Source organism: Crinia signifera, chromosome 19 (genome assembly GCF_055691185.1).
Source record: "Crinia signifera chromosome 19, ASM5569118v1, whole genome shotgun sequence".
Lineage (NCBI taxonomy): Eukaryota > Metazoa > Chordata > Amphibia > Anura > Myobatrachidae > Crinia > Crinia signifera.
The window spans coordinates 55,715,304-55,737,303 of NC_139226.1; the positions used below are offsets into that span (position 1 = coordinate 55,715,304).

Here is a 22,000-nt window from a genome sequence, read left to right on the forward strand (position 1 = left end):
TATGCTGCTTTACGTCACGAATCCTGCTGAATCTATTCCACTCATAGTAAATATAATACAAGATTATGGTAAGATCTCAGGTTATAAAGCCAATTTAGAAAAGACAGAACTTCTCATGCTAGGTAAATATTCCCCAGAAAGTATTTCACCATCCATCTTTACAAAATTTAAAATAGCTCAATCACAAATTAAATACCTAGGCATTTACATAACAAATAAAACGGACAATTTGTATAAAGCTAACATATCCCTTACTATAACTAAAACTATAGCTTTGATGAATTCATGGTTAAACTTGCCTCTCTCGCTCCTTGGTAGAGCCGCAGCAATAAAACCCATCATTTTCCCTAAAATATTTTACTTTATGCAATTGCTCCCAATTGCATTAAAAAATAAAGACCTCCAGCTGATTAATGCCCACATGTCAAAATTCCTCTGGAAGGGCGGCAGGGCCAGGATTTCTTTGAAAAAATTGATGCTCCCTAAACTAAAAGGGGGACTTCGTATACCTGACTTTAGAGCATACTCCACCTCTATTTTCTTCAGATACGCTAGCGACTGGTTGCTGGAAAAATCAGTATATACTGATCTGGATTTGGATCATGCAAATTTCTTCCCTTACTCCCCTGCGGCTTTGTTACACTTGACGACCTCAGATGTCCCTAACGAAATGAAGACAAATATTTTATTCAGAGATACATACCTTAATTGGACCCTCCTCCACAAAAAACTGAAGCGAGATCATAAAATGTCTCAGTATATACCTCTATGGGGAAAACCTAATTTCCAGCCCTCTCTTACAAATGCTTTACTCCAGAGATGGAGAAAGAAAGGCCTGTCACTAGTTTCCAAGGTCTTTGACCCAGGTGGAATCATATTACCCTTTGAATTACTAGCACAAACGTATTCTATACCCAATTCACAGTTCTTCCTTTACCTGCAGGTTAGACACTATGCCCTATCTCTAGGCCCTGTGTTGGGGAGAACTACCCCTATACATCCTATTCTAGAGGTTTTAACTTACAGGGAAAAAAGGACGTATAGAATCAACCTTTTATATCCTATATTGATTGAAGCAAACAATCCTCTAAACCAGCAAGCCTCTCGTTTACTTTCTAGTTGGTCCCAAGATATTCCAAGTTTGCCTGAGGCCCAGGTCGGTGTAATACAAAAGTACTGCATATACTCTAAATACTTGGGCTCGGCCTATTTGCAGGAAACCCATTTGAAGTTCTTGCACAGATCCTTTATTACACCTGCACAAAGAAAATACATGGTGGCTGATGATCCGGGTCATTGTTATAAATGCATGATGGCTAATGCTAAGCTCTTGCACTGCTTCTGGGAGTGTTCAAAAGTCAGAAGGTTTTGGAACAAAACCATCAACTTTATAGTCCTCACTGCAAATTGATATTCCACCTTCACCAGAAATATGCCTCCTGTTTAGGTTTAACTCAGTGACTTCGACTCTCCCTATTTCGCAACATATTTCAATCTTGGTTATTATTCTTACCTGGGCCAAAAAGCTACTTCTACAGCATTGGATCAAAAAATCGGTCCCAAGCATTCAAGAACTGAGAACGAGAATTCTTCAACACCTGTACTTTGACCTGAGAACCCGACTTTATTCAGACTATACCTCCTCAGAATCATTCTTCAGAAAGTGGCGACTTTATATTCTTTCATTAGATGAAGATTCCAAATCTGCTATCCTCCAATTTTTTAATCATACGACATGGTCAAGGTTGTACCCCTACTTGGAAGGCGGGAATCATGAAAGCTCGGGTACTGCTTTTCTACCTCGCTCCCACTCAAAACCAAAATTAATATATAGCCATTCCTCGAATAGGCTCATCCGCATGGGTTACAAGACCCGGTTCATCCCATCAAATCACTGTTATGATCAATATGTCATTATTATTTTTATTCTTTTCACTGTGTATTGTACTCCAAACTGGTGTATTTATATTTAACATCTGCCTACATTTAAGCTATGTCTATATTCTACATGACCACCCCCACCTCAGTTTTTACTGAAACCTACTGTCTTATATTTGAAATATAGATCATTTAATTATCGCAAATGTTATAACACAGCTAGTCATTGTGATAATGAATCTTGTATCAATCCCCTCCCCCCCTCTATTTTTCCGTCTTTGTCGTCGTCTTATGTATTATATGTCTATATGTCCATTTTATACTAGTCTGCATAGGCTAGCTGATTGAGTATGTAAACCCCATATATACAATTTGAGAAGTATCGTCTATACTCAAAGCAATGGACAGTTCCTTTATATAATTCATTTATTTAACTCATATAACTAATTGGTATCTATGATACAGTGCCTCTTCCATTCAAAGATTCAAAGCAACAGTTATTGCTTCACAATAATAGATGTTACGATGTTTATCCTGCTATTAAGCTATATTATGTCTATCATTGTTATTATGTGTACTATGTTTTTAGGTCAATATATAACTCAATGGCTATGTTATGCTTTTTCATGTTAACTCATAAAACCAAATAAAAACGTATTTAAAAAAAAAAAAACTTCAACGAATGAAAGGCGTACCACTACTCACGATCCACATAGTGGGGGAAAATACATCATGGTATCTTTTCCTCAGATATAAGATAACTTCATGATTTCATTATGTAAAATGTTTTAATCCAACAAATAAACATATAAAAGTAGGGACACAATTCGTCCAAAATAGAAAAAGGTACAATTTTAAAAACAAAAATATTACAGGGAGTACAATTATGGTCAGAATTGGATGAAAAAGATAATGGGGAAAAAACCTTAAGCATCTTACCCGAGGGGGACAACAAACACCTCCAATTTGGACCAATTTCTCAGACCGATCTGTTGGGATTAGGAGAAATCGGCCCAAATCGGACAAGTGTATGGTCCCCTTTAGCTGTATTGGAGCATTTTGAAAGTTGTATTAATGTTTAATAGTGAGTGTGTATTTCACAAGAAAACAGTTGTTTACAAACATTGGTGTAAGCTTGGTGTAAAGTGCATACTGCATTGCATATTGCATTCTTAGCATAAATAATGCCCATGTTGCAGGAAACTGTGGATTTTCCCCTAAATATTTTTCTTATTCTTATTGTATAAATTATCTTGATACTATTAAACCCATATTATTAGGCATATTGGGGGTTATTCAGATCTGATCGCAGCTGTATGAATTTGCACAGCGACTGATTATTGAAAGACTGTGCATGTGTATGGATCATAGAACACTTTCGCAAAGCCAAACAGGGAATATTCTAAACAAAAGCCATTGGCAAGTTGATTGACAGGAAGCCACCATTTGTTGGTGTCACTCTCTGCGAGTGTCAGAAAAAACCTCAATCAACCTGAGTTGTTGAAGGGTCACGATTACGCACGACTGAAGCAAATGTTTAGACAGTGAGTTGCGTATGGATTTGCAGCTGGCTGCTGATGGTAGATATTTTTCGCAAGCCATTCGCAGACTTGCACGGGGCAGAATTTCACTGAGTCTGAGTGGCAGTTGATATGATCGCAGGGCTCTGAAATATCTCCCATCAGTGATCAGCTCTGAATAACCCCCATTGTTTGTAATTAGAGTGCATTAAATATTTCATAGTGATACATTAAATGGTATTTTCATTCCATCTCCATTGTCACTTTCAGTGGCTGCTTTAAAAATAAGCTCCACATTAGGAAAAACGTATCATCCAATCAGATTTTTTTTTTTTCCATTACATTCAGTAACAATTCTGCTGTGTACTGTACATACAAATGTATTTAAAGTATCGATCAAAGCTTATGTGTTATCATATCCAAGGTCAACACACCTGTATATAAACATTTCAGCCTGATAGATGATTGATTTATGGTGGAGTATCAAAGATTAGTACATTCTGTATTCCTTGCAGAACATATCTTGTAGAGAGTGTCAAGCTTCTCTGAAGTGACAAATACATGGAAAGGATGTAATTAAGTCAGAACTAGGGTTTTGAAGTAGTTCTTAACTGAAACATAAAAATTAACCATATGCTGGCTGTGAAGAAAAAGCATTCATGCAGTGACTCTGTGTAGAGATGCTACCTTCTCCTGCCCACAAAACCTATATAACAGTGGAAGGTAGTCTTTGTTATGAAGGTTTCCCCAATAATTCACTTTGAACATACTCATCATATTATAGTTCAAGCCATGTTCGAGGTTAGAAGACCAAATGTAGTCAATGAGGGAACCAAGATGAATTTCATAACTTTTCACAGAATTGCGATGGGTGGATGACTACCCCTTCAATACGAACTGCCAACACACATTGTATCAGGTTTATATTAAGATAGAGAATCCCTCAGTGCTAGATTTCTCTTCCACAGCCATTTAACAATGGTGGTTGTTTTATCCAATAAGTGGGAAATCCGTTTAGATGTCCACAAAAGTAAACAACTCTGCTTATATAATCCAAATAAAGAAAATAAATACAAAAATCTAAAAGTTAAATAAAGCTAAGACATCAAAGTAGAATGTTTTATCCAATAAGTGGGCAATCCGTTTAGATGTCTACAAAGGTAAACAACTCTGCTTACATAATACAAATAAAGGAAATGAATACAAAAATATAAAAGTTAAATAAAGCTAAGACATCAAAGTAGAAAGGGTTTAATATCACTTACGTTATAGTATGATCTATAGATATTCCCTAGTACCAAATCAAGTCTTTGTAATGAAGAGGCATACCAAATGCTACAAAAAATAAGTTGGTTAAAGTAAGAGAAGGTCTCAGACACAAGCGGCCAAATGTAATAGCCTCTAAGTTTGGTGCCCATGTGGAATGACAGCCGAACTCATAGGTTTTATTAAAGGGGCTTTCATATACAAGGCTCCGTTTTGTCTTGTAAATGATGGCCGGCATTTCGTGCAGCTGCCGTACTCGGATGCTATTACATGTGGTACAGATTGTTCAAAATTTATAGAATTTTCTTATGATGTAATCACAATTGTAAACAACAAGGCTGTATTGGAACTAATAAAATAGCAGTTTCTGGACAAAGTTCATTCCATCATTCATTAGCTGCTATGTTATTGTATCTTTTCTTTTACAATCACAGTTGACCTAGTGAATAGCGTGACTGATCTAAAACCCAATTAATCAAACATTTAGGAGCCCTTTAGGGAAGTGTCAGATTAATATATATATATATAAGATGCAAATTAAGAAGATTTAAAAAATGCTATTCTTTCAATGTATTTATTTTAAAAGGTTAATTTAATTTATATTTATGTCTTTTATGGGCCTAGGTTGGAATCTGGGAACACGGTGACCTGCGCATGAAATACCCAGTGTGGTCACGTTATGGCAAGTTTTTGCAGCCTGTAGATGATGATCAGCACCTAACTGTGGCAACACTCGAAGAGCGACCATTTGTAATTGTAGAAGGCGTTGATCCAGCAACTGGAACCTGCATTAGAGACTCTGTTCCCTGCCGCAAGCAGCTCAACAAGACTGACAAGTACAGTATATATTTAAAATACATATCTATCTAAAAAAAAATGCACATGCGAAGGTGTTTCTAAATATAAATCAAACAAAAACTGTTTTGAAATTGTGTCATGTACTGTACACTTAACAAAAGCAGGCAGAAAGTTATAGAAATATTATAGTATTTTAGATATTTATAAAAATTCATGAACAGCAGACCATTTCATGAAAAGTGTTGCATTACTCTGTTGGAGCGGCTATCTTTTCTAAAAATAGACAACTAAATTCATTCTTTTAAACTTTATTTCGGCTCATGTCAACCCACATTTACAGTTGACAAATCACAAACAATAAGGCTATATTTATGCATTTGCAAGCCTCATTTCCCATTAGGTTGAAGCTGACATTTTTAAGTGGTACTAACATTATTCATTATGTGTTATTACCAGTTATTCATATAGAGCACAAATATTCTGCAGCGCTTTTTTTTCTTTTTTGAACAAGCATAATCAGTCCCAATGTATATTCCCTATTAAATGTACATGCTCACACATTCATTTTAGGGTTAATTTTTGTTGGGAGACAATTTGCCTACCAGTATATTATTGGATTGTGGGAGGAAATCTGAGTACACAGAGGAAACCCACGCAAGCACCGGGAGAATATAAAAACTCTGCACAGTTAGGGCTATGGAGGGAATCAAACCCATTAGCTCATAGCTATGATGTAATAATGGTAACCGTTACACTGTCCATTCTGCCCATTCAGTGTAAAGTGAGAAGATGCAGGAATTGGCAGGGAGAAAATGCAAAAATTGTTAGGGCAAAAACTGGAAGCTTTATTTGAAATGTTATGCTAATTAATTGTTATGAGAAGTACAGTATGGCGGGGATAAAAGCAAGGCTTTAAGTATATAATTTCCATGTGCGGAGTTGACCAATGTTTTTTGTATTATTATTCTCACCTCACAAGATGCAGCTTAGAATCGAATGTAGGGTCTAAAGGTGCATACACACAGGGGCGATATTGTGTAATATCGCGGGAAATATGGTCGCTGAGCGACCATATTGTCCGCGGTGGGAGTGTGGTCCGCGCTCCCATTTTTACCCCTGTAGTGATCGCTGATTTCCATTGCCGGGCTCCCCCCGGCAGTTTCTTTTTCATCAGCGACCATCTCTGGTCGCTGATGAACAGGAGACACAGAGCAATATATTGCTAGCAATATATCTCTCCCGTGTGTATATCTTAAGCATTTTAGTTGGAGGTTCTGGAAGGTAGCAGGGGAGGGCCAGAGGGTGTAGGGTTTCATTGAAAGTGGCTGCATTCAGATAAGCACAGCCACTTACACAGAAGACCATACTCAGGCAGAGAAACTGCAAATGCCAGAGAGGTGGTGCGCCAATGGTGCCTTTAAAGACTCTCATTGACGGTAATACACTTTTTTAAGATGCTGCAAGATAACCTCTCCGTTGTTTGAAAACTGGACACAGCATTAGCGTAAAAATGTAAAAAATGCAGCCACACCCACATCAGATTCAGTCCATTTTTGTAAAACATGCCATAATAAATATGTATTTTACATACAGTAGCTTGCTTATCTGTCTGTATTGTATGATGTATCCAGCATAGCAAGCCTAGCATATGTGGCAGGTTTAAAGCAGTAGATATGGTGGCAGTAAGATATAGTAATGTTACATTCAAGTCTTACACAATAAAGTAATTAAAAGGAGTATTACAGATGTAGCATGCCTCATTCAGTCATGGGCTTGCAAACTATCTCCAGCCCCTGCCAGCCTCTAGCTCCCGCCAGGGGGCTCGCGCGTCCTGTGGCAACGGAGCTCCCCACTGCCGGCTGCCACCTCTCCTTCTGTCGCCGCCGGTTCCCCTCACCACCCGACCCCCCCAACCCTGCCCGTCTCCCTGAAGCGGAGATGGGCAGGATGCCGATGCCCTGCTGCCGAGAGACTGGGACGCGTGTGTGTGTGAGAAGCATATGTGCGTCCCAGTTCAATGGAGTCCCTTCCGCCGGCGCTCGCCAGAGGGGACTTTCTGGCGGGCGCCGAGCAAAGATGACAGGGGCTTCATCTGTATATACACAGTCTTTGTATGGACAGGATTATTAATAAATAAAGCATGTTTATCATGTAAACTTCAATGAAATCCAGATGTAAATACAAAATGAAATTACTAACGATGTATAGATTATATATTGATTTACATAATAGTAGTATATTCTGTTGTGATTTACATTTGGGAACAAACAGTAATAAAAGAAGACTTGGTAATAACAAACTGATATAGAAAAAGGAAGGGTTTCCACAGAGGGGTGGAGAGATGCATGGGGTTGAGACTGAGGTGAATCAGTATATACCTGGTCCATTAAACAAGTGTAATTAGATACAAAAATGATATACATTATATCTGGGTGTGGTATGACTAGCCAACGGTCTTGATCTCGATGGTCAGTATACAGAAATCGGAATCCGGCCGCCGGTACTCTGACAGAGTGGCAAAATCGCAAAAATAAGCCCCTTGCGGGCTCTATGGACTTGCCACAGGTTCTATTCTTCCTCTATGGGGGTCTTGGATCCCACAAGGGAAATAAGCTCCTGTTGGTTGGGATCCTGACTGTCGGGCAGTCTAGATTTTGACGTCAGGGTTTCGACATTGGTATACTGACTGTTGGGATCCCGGTCAGGCACTGCAACCCCACCTCTCGTGCTTCCATGTATTCATATATACTGTATATGATGGACTCTTAGGAAGTCTCATAAAAATAGGGCCAATATATTTGTATAAAGTTTCCTTTTCATGATTTGTCCTCTAAGATCAAATTTGTCTGTTTTTGCCTATTTTTTAGTCCAATTAGATATTTTTCCTTCATTATATCCGCAAACCTTTGCACATTTGTGTGTCGTTGTAGTAGTCTTTGTGGTTTTATGGGTATACTCAGCTATTTGTACATTTTGATTTTGAACAAAACGGAGGGCCACAAATAAAAAAAGTTACCCACCCAAACTTGAATAACATAACACAAAATATTATGGATCACACACTTTATTGTTCCCACTAGATATCTTGGAGACTTTTTTTTTAACACAACATTAAAAATGATTTATCTTATCAACATTAATATTAATACTATTAACATACAGTGGGGGAAGTTTACTAAGATGGGAGTTCTAGTTCACATGGGATGTTGCAATGGGCAACCAATCAGAATCTACTTCTTATTTATTTTCTAGAAAATAATAAATAGTATCTGATTGGTTGCCCATAGCAAGATCACATGCGAAAGAGAACTCCCATCTAAATTTCCCTCAGTGTGCATGAATAGTACAGTATGTGACTAGAACTTGTCTGAATGGAGTTTCAAACTTTCTTCTATATTTTTTTTTTATTTCTTAATAAATAAACTGTTGCATGGAGTGTTTAATTGCGTAAACAAGCTTGTGATCTGGTCCACGATGCCCAAGGTCACAAGGAGATGATCCTGGGCTTCCAACCAGAGTCTCCAGCAAGCCTCTCATTTCCATTGTAATATGGTCATTGCCTGTAGCCATGGAGCTTCTCCCGCATAATTAATAACATTTATTGCCCTATAGTGCATAAGAATGTTGCAAACTTAGATATTAGACTCAGAATAGAAACCATAAACATCAATTGCTTTAATTATGGAGTTTGTCTTCCAGTCTTTTCTTCATTTTGTGCGGCTGCTTTGTTTCCATTTCTGCTGGAGGGGTCTGTTCTGCTGTAGGATCATTAAGCACTAAAGACATTAAATATGCAATACGCACAATTTATAGAGGAGTCGTGCATGTACGCAGTATTCAGTTACTGGGGCACAGAAATGATTTAGGTGCCAATATCACTTGTATATTAGCAAATAAAAAGAATTCATAGATAAAAAACTTTGAATATCAAGCATTTATATGCTGTGTGCTAATGGCGTGAAAAAAAATATTTCTTTGGAAAAACAAATATATCAGTATGTAAATAGGTGTACACATTGGTGGCCAATTATGACAGTAGGCAACAAAGAATGAACTTTACCAAACTTTTTTGAACCACTGTCCCCTTTATACAGTATACTCTATGTGCAATGTGTATACTTACTTTATTCTTGGTTACTCGCATACATATTTTGTTTCTTTAAAAAATAGTATACAGGAATACAATTAGTCAGTGCCTAAATTTGAATTTGTACTTGTATACATTGGTGCAAATGTGACTTACAGTATTATGACTGGGACAAAGATACATATTTGGCTGCAAGAAAAGTGAAAACTTGCAGATGTTCAACCACTGATGCAAGTTACGAGAGATGATGATTTGTGGACTGGTAGAAAGGATGGATATCAAGATATTGAGAAAGACGCTAAGATATGAGTGTGCTTTGGCCAAGCAGCAGTGAAAAAATGGGTAGTCAATCCCAATGGTAAACGAAAGAGGTACAGGAAGAGTTAAACTGCGCTAAATATATAACAGACTTGTATAAATTTTTTAAATAATTAATATACATTTAATATAATTAAAACAACATCGGTAAAAATGGAAATTGCTTAAAAAATCAAATGAAGGTAAACACTTAATGCAATGACGTAAGTGTACGGATAGTCACCCTTTTATGTCCGCCAGTACTGGGGAGGTTCATGAAAGTTTTTTTGAAGACTGATGGAGCTCCAGTAAATGGGGAGGTAGAGTCTTTTCCACTTCTTTACAATGCAAAACTGGGTCCTTTAAGGAGGTGGAGTGCCTCCAAGATGAATTGTATATGCTTGTAGTTCCTTGAAAAAGCTGCATTTAGCTGTGAAACGCGTAGGTTCTTGCATACCCACAGACCTTCACAGACACCAATCCAGCGTAAAAGTGTCTGACATTTACCATTACTCAGCGGAGGTTTCTACTGCATTGCCATTTGGACTAGTGCAGGGGCGGATTGGCCTGCCGGGAAAGCGGGCATTTCCCGGTGGGCCGGTCCAGATTTCTACCTGGCTGGGCTGCCGACCATGCTACCAGGGCCGGTGCTGGCGACGGTCATCCTACTATACGGCGACCATATTTGTTTTGGGCTATGCTGCCCTTCTTTGTGACCAAGCTCAGAGCTGTGTCAGCTTGTCACTGGTGGGTGATGTCACCCACGAGTGGATTTCAGCCTGGCGGTGCAGCGGGTGACTGGTGCCTGGTAAGTAACACCCCCCGGGCATTAGCGCATCCCCCAGCCCCCCACCCCCACCCCCGGGCAGTAGCACACCTCCTCCCCGGGCAGTAGCATGCGCACCCGCCCGGGCTGCTTCAAGATAGTTCCCGGGCCAGTTTTGGTTGCTATCCACCCCTAGGCACAAGCCTCTTCCACTCACCGTGGCTACAATTCATCTTGGAGGCACCCCACTTCCTTAAAAGACCCGGTTTTGCATTATAGAGAAGTGGAAAAGACTCCACCTCCCCATTTACTGGAGCTCCATCAGTCTTCAAATAAACTTTCATGAACTTCCCCAGTACTGGCGGACACAAAAGGGTGACTATCCCTAGACTTACATCATTGCACTAAGTGTTTACCTTCATTTGATTTTTTTCATCAATTTCCATTTTTTACTTTTTTAGCTTTTATTATTTCTGTAATTTTTGTCCATGATGTTGTTTTAATTATATTAAATGCGTATTAATTCTTTTTAAAATTGATACACGTCTGTTACATATTTAGCGCAGTTTAACTCTTCCTGTACCTGTTTCATGGACTCACCCTGTGTTCTGATGGTAGTGTCCTTCCCTTGCCCGCCCATCAGTGAGTGAATGCCACGGCGAGTGTCCGATGGCTTGCACATGCGCATCTTTGCGCATGAGGAAAACCTCACCATCGGGACTGGGGGCGAATTGGGACCTGAATCACCACCATGTTTCTTATTGTATTCCTAAACAGAATCAGGCCCATACTACTTTTCTCTCCTGCCATAATGCTGGCATATATATTGCTAGTGTATATAATGCTGGTGTACTCTATATAATGCTAGGTGCATCTTGTGACTTTGCCAAATCATCATGGATCCCAAATTGCATATTTTGTCTTAATTCAGACCTTATCACAAACCACCTTTTTTACAATAGGACAAAACCATGTGCACTGCAGGTTGGGCAAATGTAACATGTGCAGAGAGAGTTAGATTTGGGGGAGCTTCTTTGTTTCTGTGCAGGGTAAATACTGGCTGCTTTATTTTTACACTGCAATTTAGATTTCATTTTGAACACATCTCACCTCTGCACATTACATTTGCCTCACCGTCATGGTTTTGTCCATTTGAGAAAAAAGGCGCTTTGCTATCAGATCTGAATTAAGCCATTTGTTTGGTCTTAATTTACACTTATCTTCATACGCTGCCAACACTTAATTTACACTTATCTTCATACGCTGCCAACACTCTGGTCAACGTTTCGACCCGAATTAGGGCCTTTATCAAGACTTGTTTTGACAGCCATCATAAATACATCGAACAAAGTACACACCTTGCGGTGTGGAAAGAGTAGCAACACGATCTGTTGCACGTGCAATTAGCCCCTAAAATGTAAAATATGTCTTAAATTACAGAGTTATTCATTCAATGCTTAGTTTAAGAAACTTTGATTTATGTGCTCAATTCTTTTTATCTCATATTAGTACAATCCAAAATTGCTCATTTTTACAACATGATTGGGAATTATTATACTGTAGGTCACAAGTAAGAGAATATATAATTTGTTATAGATGACGTCTTGTAACGATTTTAAAGACAGGGTGACATGTGAATGAACCATTGTTCCATCTATGCAGGTGCATACCGTGATCTCTGCAGAATTATTCCATGACTCATTCTGCATGGTTTATATGTAATAAAGTTACATAATCTTTTTCTACAGTACATCCTGCTCATTTATATGACCTGTTTCTTTTTTTCCCAAATGAACACACTATTTATTTATTTATTTACAGTTTCTTATATAGCGCAGCAGATTCCGTTGCGCTTTACAATAGTAGACAGTGATAAGACAAACTGGGTAACAACAGACAGACTTGGAGGTAGGAGGGCCCTGCTGCAAGCTTACAATCTATAGGGATATAGGGGGGAAACATAAGGACAGGCACCAGTAATAGCATAGCAGTTACAAGTCCAGAAGGGAAGCTATATAATACATAAATGCCTCGGAGGGTTATGCATGTAGAACTTAAATATGATAGGCTTGCCTGAAGAGGTGAGTTTTCAGGGAACGCTTGAAAGTTTGGAGACTGGTGGAGAGTCTTAATGGGCGTGGAAGGGCATTCCATAGGATGGGAGCAGCCCGATAAAAGTCCTGTAATAATGAATGGGAGCTAGTGATCCGTGCAGAAGAGAGACGCAGATCTTGTGTAGAGCGTAGTGGTCGAGATGGGAGATATTTTGTGATAAGTGCAGAGATATATGCTGGTGCAGTATGGTTAATAGCTTTATAAGCAAGTAGAAGTGTTTTATATTGAATACGGTAATATACAGGCAACCAATGGAGGGACTGGCAGAGCGGATCAGCAGACGATGAGCGTCTTGCAAGGAAGATCAGCCTAGCAGCAGCATTTAAAATTGATTGCAGTGGTGAGAGCCTGTTCTTGGGAAGACCAGTTAGGAGACTATTGCAATAATCAATGCGGGATATAATGAGTGCATGGATAAGAGATTTGGTAGTGTCTTGTGTGAGATAGGGTAGTATTTTGGATATGTTTTTTAGATGCATGTAACATGATTTGGAGACAGATTGAATGTGGGGAAGAAAGGACAGTTCAGAGTCGAGGATGACCCCTAAGCAACGAGCTTGTGGGGTAGGGTAGATTATCGAGTTGTCAACAGCGATGGAGATGTCAGGATGGTAACTGTACTTAGTTGGCGGGAATATAAGTAATTCCGTTTTGGAAATATTGAGTTTGAGTTGGCGACAAGACATCCAAGATGAGATGGCAGAGAGACAATCAGAAACTCGACCCAAAACCACTGGTGACAACTCTGGGGTTGATAGATAGATTTGAGTATCATCAGCATACAAGTGATACTGAAATCCGAAAGAGCTGATTAATTTGCCAAGAGAGGAGGTATAGATTGAGAAGAGCAGAGGACCCAAGACTGAACCTTGCGGAACTCCGACTGACAGAGGTAATGAAGAGGAAGTAGAGTTAGAGAAGCGAACACTGAAGGAGCGATCAGATAGGTAAGATGTGAACCAGGAAAGGGCTATATCATTAAGACCTAGGGAGTGTAGTGTTTGTAAGAGAAGAGAGTGATCAACGGTGTCAAATGCAGCAGAAAGATCAAGAAGAATAAGTAGTGAGTAATGGCCTTTAGACTTAGCCATTACCAGATCATTCACCACTTTAGTCAGTGCTGTCTCAGTGGAGTGTTGAGAGCGAAAACCTGACTGAAGTGGTTCTAATAGGGTGTTAGAGTTAAGAAAGTTTGTGAGGCGAGAGTAGACAAGTCTCTCCAGTAGCTTGGAGAGGCATGGGAGCTGAGATATAGGACGATAGTTAGAGAGAGAGTTAGGGTCAGAATTCTGTTTTTTTAGAATAGGAGTTATCACTGCATGTTTGAGCAGAGAAGGAAAAGTACCAGTAGTAAGAGAGAGATTGCAGATTTTAGTTACGGTTGGAATACCATTACTTCGGTGTTACACATATCAAAAAAGTAAACTGCACATTATCCAGGTTATTTAATCAACTTTCTCACTACAACAATCTTAGATTTTAATATGTATTCCTATTTTCATATCATATTTAATACTAAAGTGGTGCTAAATTATTTGCACTTTTAAGACAACCGAAGGGCTGATTCAGAGGTGGCCACAGGTCATACATGAAAAATATGGTAATGTAAAGGAAAGGATTCTAAACAGTTAGGGCAGTTATATATATACGGCACGTGCAACAGATCGTGTTGCTACTCTTTCCACACCGCAAGGTGTGTACTTTGTTCGATGTATTTATGATGGCTGTCAAAACAAGTCTTGATAAAGGCCCTAATTCGGGTCGAAACGTTGACCAGAGTGTTGGCAGCGTATGAAGATAATGAAATAAAGCAATGATTTAAAAACTTCAGTCTGGCGAGTGACCTTACCTGTACCCACGTATATATATATATATATATATATATATATATATATATATATATATATATGTATGTATATGGAATACTCTGCCAGAAAAGGTTGTGATGAAAGACTCAATAGGTCGACATGGGTCTAGGTCGACATATGTCTAAGTTGACATGACATTAGGTTGACACAAGCATTAGGTTGACAAAGGCTAGGTCGACATGGGGTTTTTCACTGTTTTTTGACCCGAAACACAGACAAAATGGACACAGTTTGAAGTGAGCCGCATCCCCTTTCATCACTCGCTTTGCTCGCAATGCTTCGGGCACGGTGCCTCGCTGCGCTTGGCACACTATTTTATTCTCCCACCACGCCCTCGTGGACGGTAGGGCATGAAATACCGCCTGTCGGCACATGTCGGCTCAAAAAAAAAACCCATGTTGATCGTTTGACTGTCGACCTAGACCCATGTCGACCTTGACACATGGCAACCTTGAACCATGTCAACCTTGACCCATGTCGACCTAGTGGTGTTGACCTAGTTGTTGTAGACCTAATGACCGTATCTCGAGTATTTTAGTATCATTTAAGGATGAGGGCGTCAGTGGAATAATGTAGGCCTAGCATCATAGAACGTTTGTCAAAAAGCAATAATTGAAACAATGTACTTTTTAGTTCACCTAAAAGGTTGCATAAGTGAGATAATGGAAGAGATAAGAGGGGGTATGTATTGGCATGCTTGGAGATACATGAAAACTGAGAGCTAGGTATTTCATATCTTGACTGAAGTATTGTAAAAGGGAATATAGAGCCACCACAGTCAAATAGTTTTGTGGCTAGGTCTAAGCCCTTATGACACTATTCCATATATGAAGGATCGAGTAAGGAAGGGGGGGGGGGGGGGGGAGTTAGGATTTCCCCAGAAGGAGAGGAAGGGTGTGAATTTAGGGTCTCTATGTAATTTTTTATTAAGTTGAATCCATGCATCATTCTGTATTTGCCTTTGAGGATATGATTAAAGATATTAAGGGGAAATGAGGGCTACTGGAAAGTGGAGTAGAGCGCTCGGAGAGTGAGGGTAGAATAAGGTTTTATCCATATTTATGTCTGTGTACGTAGAGTTGTTATATAGCCAGTCAGCTATAAATCGAAAGTGAATCGACCAAGTGTAAAACTGAAAATTAAGAATCTTCAGACCACCATATAGATTGGAGCGCATGAGTTTAGAAAGTGACATTCTTGGTTTTTTCCCACACCACCAAATTTGGACATAAGTATATTCAGACATTGTAAATCAGAGTTGGTAGGATACAAGGCAACATTTGTAGGCAATAAAAGATTTTTGTGAAAATTATTCTTTTCACAAAAGAGGCCCTACCTAAAATGTAAATGGGGAGTTTTGTCCAGCATTCAAGCTGCAATGAAATTGTATTTATAAAAGGTGGCAAATTTGCTTTATATTTTTGGTGTGGGAATCCCTAGGTATTTGATATATGATTGTTGTATGGTAAAATGGCATATACATAGTTGAGTAAGCAGAAGGACTTGTTAGATGCTGCAGCTGCTGCCAAATCTAATTTACAGCCTTGCATAGCAGGGGGGTCATAGTAGACTTACTAGCTTCCACTATATCCCCATATGTAACCGGGGAGTCAGGGTCTCTGCATACCTGTGGTATGTCAGTGTCCCCTTGTGCTGCAGTAGACTTCTTTGACGCTGTAGAGAGGGTTGCATCATCTGAGTCATGCTCCATGTTGGGATCTGCCTGGCATTTTTCATTGCTGGTAGCGGCTTCTGGGCTGCACCTGGGGAGGGGAGCTTCTCCATCAGCTGTGCAGAGGCTAGCGACAGCTGTCAGCGTTGTTAGGAGACGCAGGGTTGTCTCTGTGTAGTGGGTGAGTGGTTGCGATTTGGAGCAGCAATGTCAGGCTGCTCTCCTCATACAGCCGGAAACTGAAGTCTCCTATTGCTTTTTTTAAAGCAGGCCATGATCAGTGACATTGATGAATTTGCAGACAGCAAATAATTTTATTTAAAGCACTTTTCAAGTAATACCTTTGAATAAGTCTAGCTTATTTCCCTTTAAATTATTTATATTTAATATTCACAGCTGTGTTATAACAAGGGGAGGCTCTAGAGGAGGGGCTTCAGCACAGTTCAAAATTTAAATAAGGGAGATACAGAAACTGACAAAAACTTCCATTCCAAACTGACTCGCTGGCAGTTAGTGTTGCTCCCCTATTTGAATATTGCACTGTGCTATGGCCCCACCTCTGGAGATACCTCTGGCTGAAGTTTGCTTGCCAGGGTTAACTCAAAATTCCGAATGTCTTGTCCAGTAACCCGAATATATCTAATTATTCAAGAAACATAATAAACCTGCCCTCACTGATAAGGTTTAATTATCAGCACAGCCATAGTGTGCCTTCTGCTAAATCTTCAACCAGAGACTACACGGCCTCAAAGTACATTTTAAAAATAATTACAATGAATATAAAAAGTCAAATTATTCAATATTTTTGCCTCCTTCGATTTTATCCAGTCAAGGGGACGAATATTCCCTGCGGAATCAAACATTTGTGAAATTAACTAATTTCACATTTTCATTTCCCCAGATAACAATATTCAATTAATATTAATATTTTTATCTAAAAAGAACACTGAAAACAAAAATTGCTGTGACCAAGTGAATGCAGATGAAGCAAGACATAAAGCATTAATATTTGGGTATAGACTTTTAGGGGTTTATTTACAAATATAGGAGTTCTATGGAAGATGGGATGAGCAACCAATCAGAATCTGCTTCTTATTTATTTATCACCTTCTAGAATATAATAGATAGAATCTGATTGACTGCCCATAGCAACATCTCCTCTTCAATAGAACTCCTATGTAAAGTTACACTGCTGTGATGTTTTGCAGCAGTGTACGGCCAACCAATACCCCGCAAGCCAATACCCTGAGAGCCGCCCAGGAAGGTCAATTTGTTGTGATGGATTGAATGCGAGCCTGCTCCCCACCTGGCCCACCGCTGGGAGGGAGGTTAGGTGGTCGGCCGGCCAGCAGGTCCGATGCGCAAGGGAACCACGCATTGGACTTGGGGGGACATCAAACTGACCCAATTTGGGCCGAATTAACGGGCCAATTTGTCGAAATTGGCCAAAATCACCCAGTGTATGGGGGCCTTTACTAAATAACCCCCTAGAGTCCTATTCATCATCAGAGGCCTTCTCTCTACCCCTCTTTGCAATCCAGGACCTCCCTCTCATAGGAATGTTTGAGGATATGGGAACCAACACCACCTAATGGTGGTGTTAGTTATCACAAGCAAACTTAAATAAAAAACAACTTTCATTTTGTGCAGTCTCCTGAATGCTAAAGAGCAAATGGGCCCAATATATAAACATACAGAAACTAGATTTTTTACATGTGTAACAGGCCTAATAGTGATGGAACATTGGCCCCTTAACCTCTTCAAAAATAAACATAGGGCTGTATTCAGTGAGGATAATTTGCCCTGTTTCACAGTGAATTTGTGCTATTTTCAAGTTGGAAGGTGATTTTTTGGGTCAAAAAGTGAATCACCGTATTCAACGTGCACTTCTCGTCGTCTTTCTGTAGTGATTTCGCCGTGTGTCTCCGTATAGCAAATCACCATCTTTTCATGGTGAAGTGGAAAGTTAACTTTTAAAATAAAGTTGTTGTTGTTGGTTTACATTTGGTGTCAAAAAATCAGGAATTTTATTCTGTGAAGGGGCATGCTATTTTTATTCATGTGCTTATAGCACATGAATATATATATTTAATTATTATTATTATTATTTTTTTACACAGAGCAGCCAGCAGGGGGCCGGGAGCCGAGCCGCTCATTAGATATTCATATATTCAAATATTCACTGCACCCGGTCATTACATATGTACAATCGGGTGCAGTGAATACCTGGTCCCCTGTTGGCTCTCCCAGGGGTCAGCCTGTGCTGCCTGGCTCCCGGGGAGCCCACCTCCCCCCCCCACATACGTTCTGGGGCAGGCAGGGAGACTTCCATCTATCTCCCTGCCTGCCACCGTCCTCAGGCTCTCTGCAGCGTCTGCCACAGGAGTTCACACTCGCCGTCCGGGTCAGCGAGCCCCCTGTGACTTTGAATAGGGGGGACGGCGAGGCTCCGAAACACGGCGGGCAGTGGCAAGTGTGCAGCGAATCCTAAACAGGATTCGCTGCACGCCGTCAATATTCACATTGAATACGGCCCGTTGTTGTAACAGTGGGAAAATGTTGTCCATTTAAATGTGCCTATTCTTTGCTGTTTTAAACTTCAAGAGTGGGGTTCAGTGATTTCCTGCTGACATGCTAGGAAATGCTTGGGTGTCAGCATTGCATGCTTAATATGTAGACATTTTAGCCCTGATTCACCCTCTAATATTGTCTCCAAGTTTTGTGACATGAACTCTGCATTGGGTCTGTGAGGCCCAATGGGATTTCAGTGCTGTTTTAGAAATTCTATGGATATGGAGAATAAATGACATCATGTATGGAAACAGAAACACCTTGTTAATCTTCAACAATTACCATATATACTCAAGTATAAGCCTACTTTTTCAGAACATTTTTTATGCTGAAAAAGCCCCCCCCCTCGGCTTATACTCGAGTCAGGGTCCCGCTTGAGTCAATACGTTTTCCCAGTTTTTTGTTGTAAAATTAGGTGCCTCGGCTTATATTCGGGTCGACTTATACTCGCGTATATACCGTAAATGTTTTATTTATTCCACAAAAATATATTATTATTATTATTATTATTATTCATTACATTTCCTATACTTTTCCTTTGAATGCTCCATACAAAGACATTTTCGCAATAATATTGTGTTTGCATTTTCTGCATTTTCCTTTTTTTCCCATTTTTGTTTTTCTCCATACAGCAGTGACTACAGGCACTGAGAGAGTTAATACTTCAGTATTGACCCTGGGTCTCTCAGACCTGGCAGACAAAGGACGGTTATTGCAGCAATCACATCATTATGCTTTATCTGTCTACAACACTGTATGAAGGTAGTGAAAAGCTTATTTCTCCTTCCTAGAAATTCGACCAGATAGAACAAAAATTGGAATTTGTCAGCACCGAAGGGTTAAAGTTGCAATCAATTCTGTCTGCAAACTTATCTTGTGATTTTTGAAAATGCTTTGGTACAGTACCTGTATGCACATCTTTATTGGTACCTCTATGCACATCTTTATTGGTACCTCTATGCACATCTTTATAGGTACCTGTATGCACATCTTTATTGGTACCTCTATGCACATCTTTATTGGTACCTCTATGCACAGCTTTATAGGTACCTCTATGCACATCTTTATTGGTACCTGTATGCACATCTTTATTGGTACCTGTATGCACATCATTATAGGTACCTGTATGCACACCTTTATTGGTACCTGTATGCACATCTTTATTGGTACCTGTATGCACATCTTTATTGGTACCTGTATGCACATCTTTATTGGTACCTGTATGCACATCTTTATTGGTACCTGTATGCACATCTTTATTGGTACCTGTATGCACATCATTATTGGTACCTCTATGCACATCTTTATTGGTACCTCTATGCACATCTTTATAGGTACCTGTATGCACATCTTTATTGGTACCTGTATGCACATCTTTATTGGTACCTCTATGCACAGCTTTATAGGTACCTCTATGCACATCTTTATTGGTACCTGTATGCACATCTTTATTGGTACCTGTATGCACATCATTATAGGTACCTGTATGCACACCTTTATTGGTACCTGTATGCACATCTTTATTGGTACCTGTATGCACATCTTTATTGGTACCTGTATGCACATCTTTATTGGTACCTGTATGCACATCTTTATTGGTACCTGTATGCACATCTTTATTGGTACCTGTATGCACATCTTTATTGGTACCTGTATGCACATCTTTATTGGTACCTGTATGCACATCTTTATAGGTACCTGTATGCACACCTTTATTGGTACCTGTATGCACATCTTTATTGGTACATGTATGCACATCTTTATTGGTACTTGTATGCACATCTTTATAGGTACCTGTATGCACAGCTTTATTGGTACCTGTATGCACATCTTTATTGGTACCTGTATGCACATCTTTATTGGTACCTGTATGCACATCTTTATTAGTACCTGTATGCACATCTTTATAGGTACCTCTATGCACATCTTTATTGGTACCTCTATGCACATCTTTATTGGTACCTGTATGCACATCTTTATAGGTACCTGTATGCACAGCTTTATTGGTACCACTATGCACAGATTTATTGGTATCTGTATGCACATCTTTATTGGTACCTGTATGCACAGCTTTATAGGTACCTGTATGCACAGCTTTATTGGTACCTCTATGCACATATTTATTGGTACCTGTATGCACATCTTTATAGGTACCTGTATGCACAGCTTTATTGGTACCTCTATGCACAGCTTTATTGGTATCTGTATGCACATCTTTATTGGTACCTGTATGCACAGCTTTATAGGTACCTGTATGCACAGCTTTATTGGTACCTGTATGCACATCTTTATAGGTACCTGTATGCACAGCTTTATTGGTACCACTATGCACAGCTTTATTGGTATCTGTATGCACATCTTTATTGGTACCTGTATGCACAGCTTTATAGGTACCTGTATGCACAGCTTTATTGGTACCTCTATGCACATCTTTATTGGTACCTGTATGCACATCTTTATAGGTACCTGTATGCACAGCTTTATTGGTACCTCTATGCACAGCTTTATTGGTATCTGTATGCACATCTTTATTGGTACCTGTATGCACAGCTTTATAGGTACCTGTATGCACAGCTTTATTGGTACCTCTATGCACATCTTTTAGAGTCGTACAGATGTCCACTTACTGCATGACATGACAGGGCTGTTGCAAAACATTCTAATGTAGAATAAGCATGTTGTAGGAATATGGTGTGTGCAGTGATTGAGGTAGCCTGGGGCACGCCCCCTGAAAATTACCACCCACTCAGCCCTTGGCTCTGGTACACAGGCACTCAGGGTTTGGCAAAAAGGTTGGAGAAGGCAGGCAGGTCAGAAAGGCTTGCACTAAGAATATGGGGAGAGAGTTTGGGACAGAGAATAGAAAGGAAGAGAGGTTGGCACAAAAGAAAAAAACGCAGAAAACTGGCACAGAGGAGAAAAGTGCAGTGAAACAAAATGGATAGAAACATGGGCAGTAACAAAGAAAATTATTTAAATACAGAAGTACAGGAAGAAACCTGTAAGTGGAAAACAGGTACAGGCAGCAAACTGTGATATCATGGCATGGCATAGCACTGTACCTGAGTCAGCAGGATAGTCCTTCAACTTTTTACAAAGCTCACATACTGTAGGCTACTGGGATCCAGGGATGGTGCATACATAAGGGATGGAGTGTTCAAA

General features: G+C 39.6%; 1 protein-coding gene and 1 long non-coding RNA gene across 5 annotated transcripts in view; one reads left to right on the top strand and one right to left on the bottom strand.

Moving 5' to 3' along the window:
- The window catches only part of GRIN2D (glutamate ionotropic receptor NMDA type subunit 2D), a 762,310-nt gene that overhangs the window by 464,006 nt on the left and 276,304 nt on the right, over positions 1-22,000 (top strand). For all 3 annotated transcript variants that reach the window (XM_083162615.1, XM_083162612.1, XM_083162614.1), the window contains one exon: positions 5,289-5,500. In XM_083162615.1, the coding sequence (XP_083018741.1) occupies positions 5,289-5,500 (212 nt within the window). The remainder of the gene's footprint in view (positions 1-5,288; positions 5,501-22,000) is intronic.
- The window catches only part of LOC146042564 (uncharacterized), a 108,185-nt gene that overhangs the window by 7,942 nt on the left and 78,243 nt on the right, over positions 1-22,000 (bottom strand). The window contains exon 4 of one of the 2 annotated variants that reach the window (XR_014463921.1): positions 596-662. The exons of the other annotated variant lie outside the window; for it this stretch is intronic. This is a non-coding gene — a long non-coding RNA (uncharacterized LOC146042564). Of the gene's footprint in view, positions 1-595; positions 663-22,000 lie in introns of those variants that run through there. 2 annotated transcript variants of the gene reach the window in all.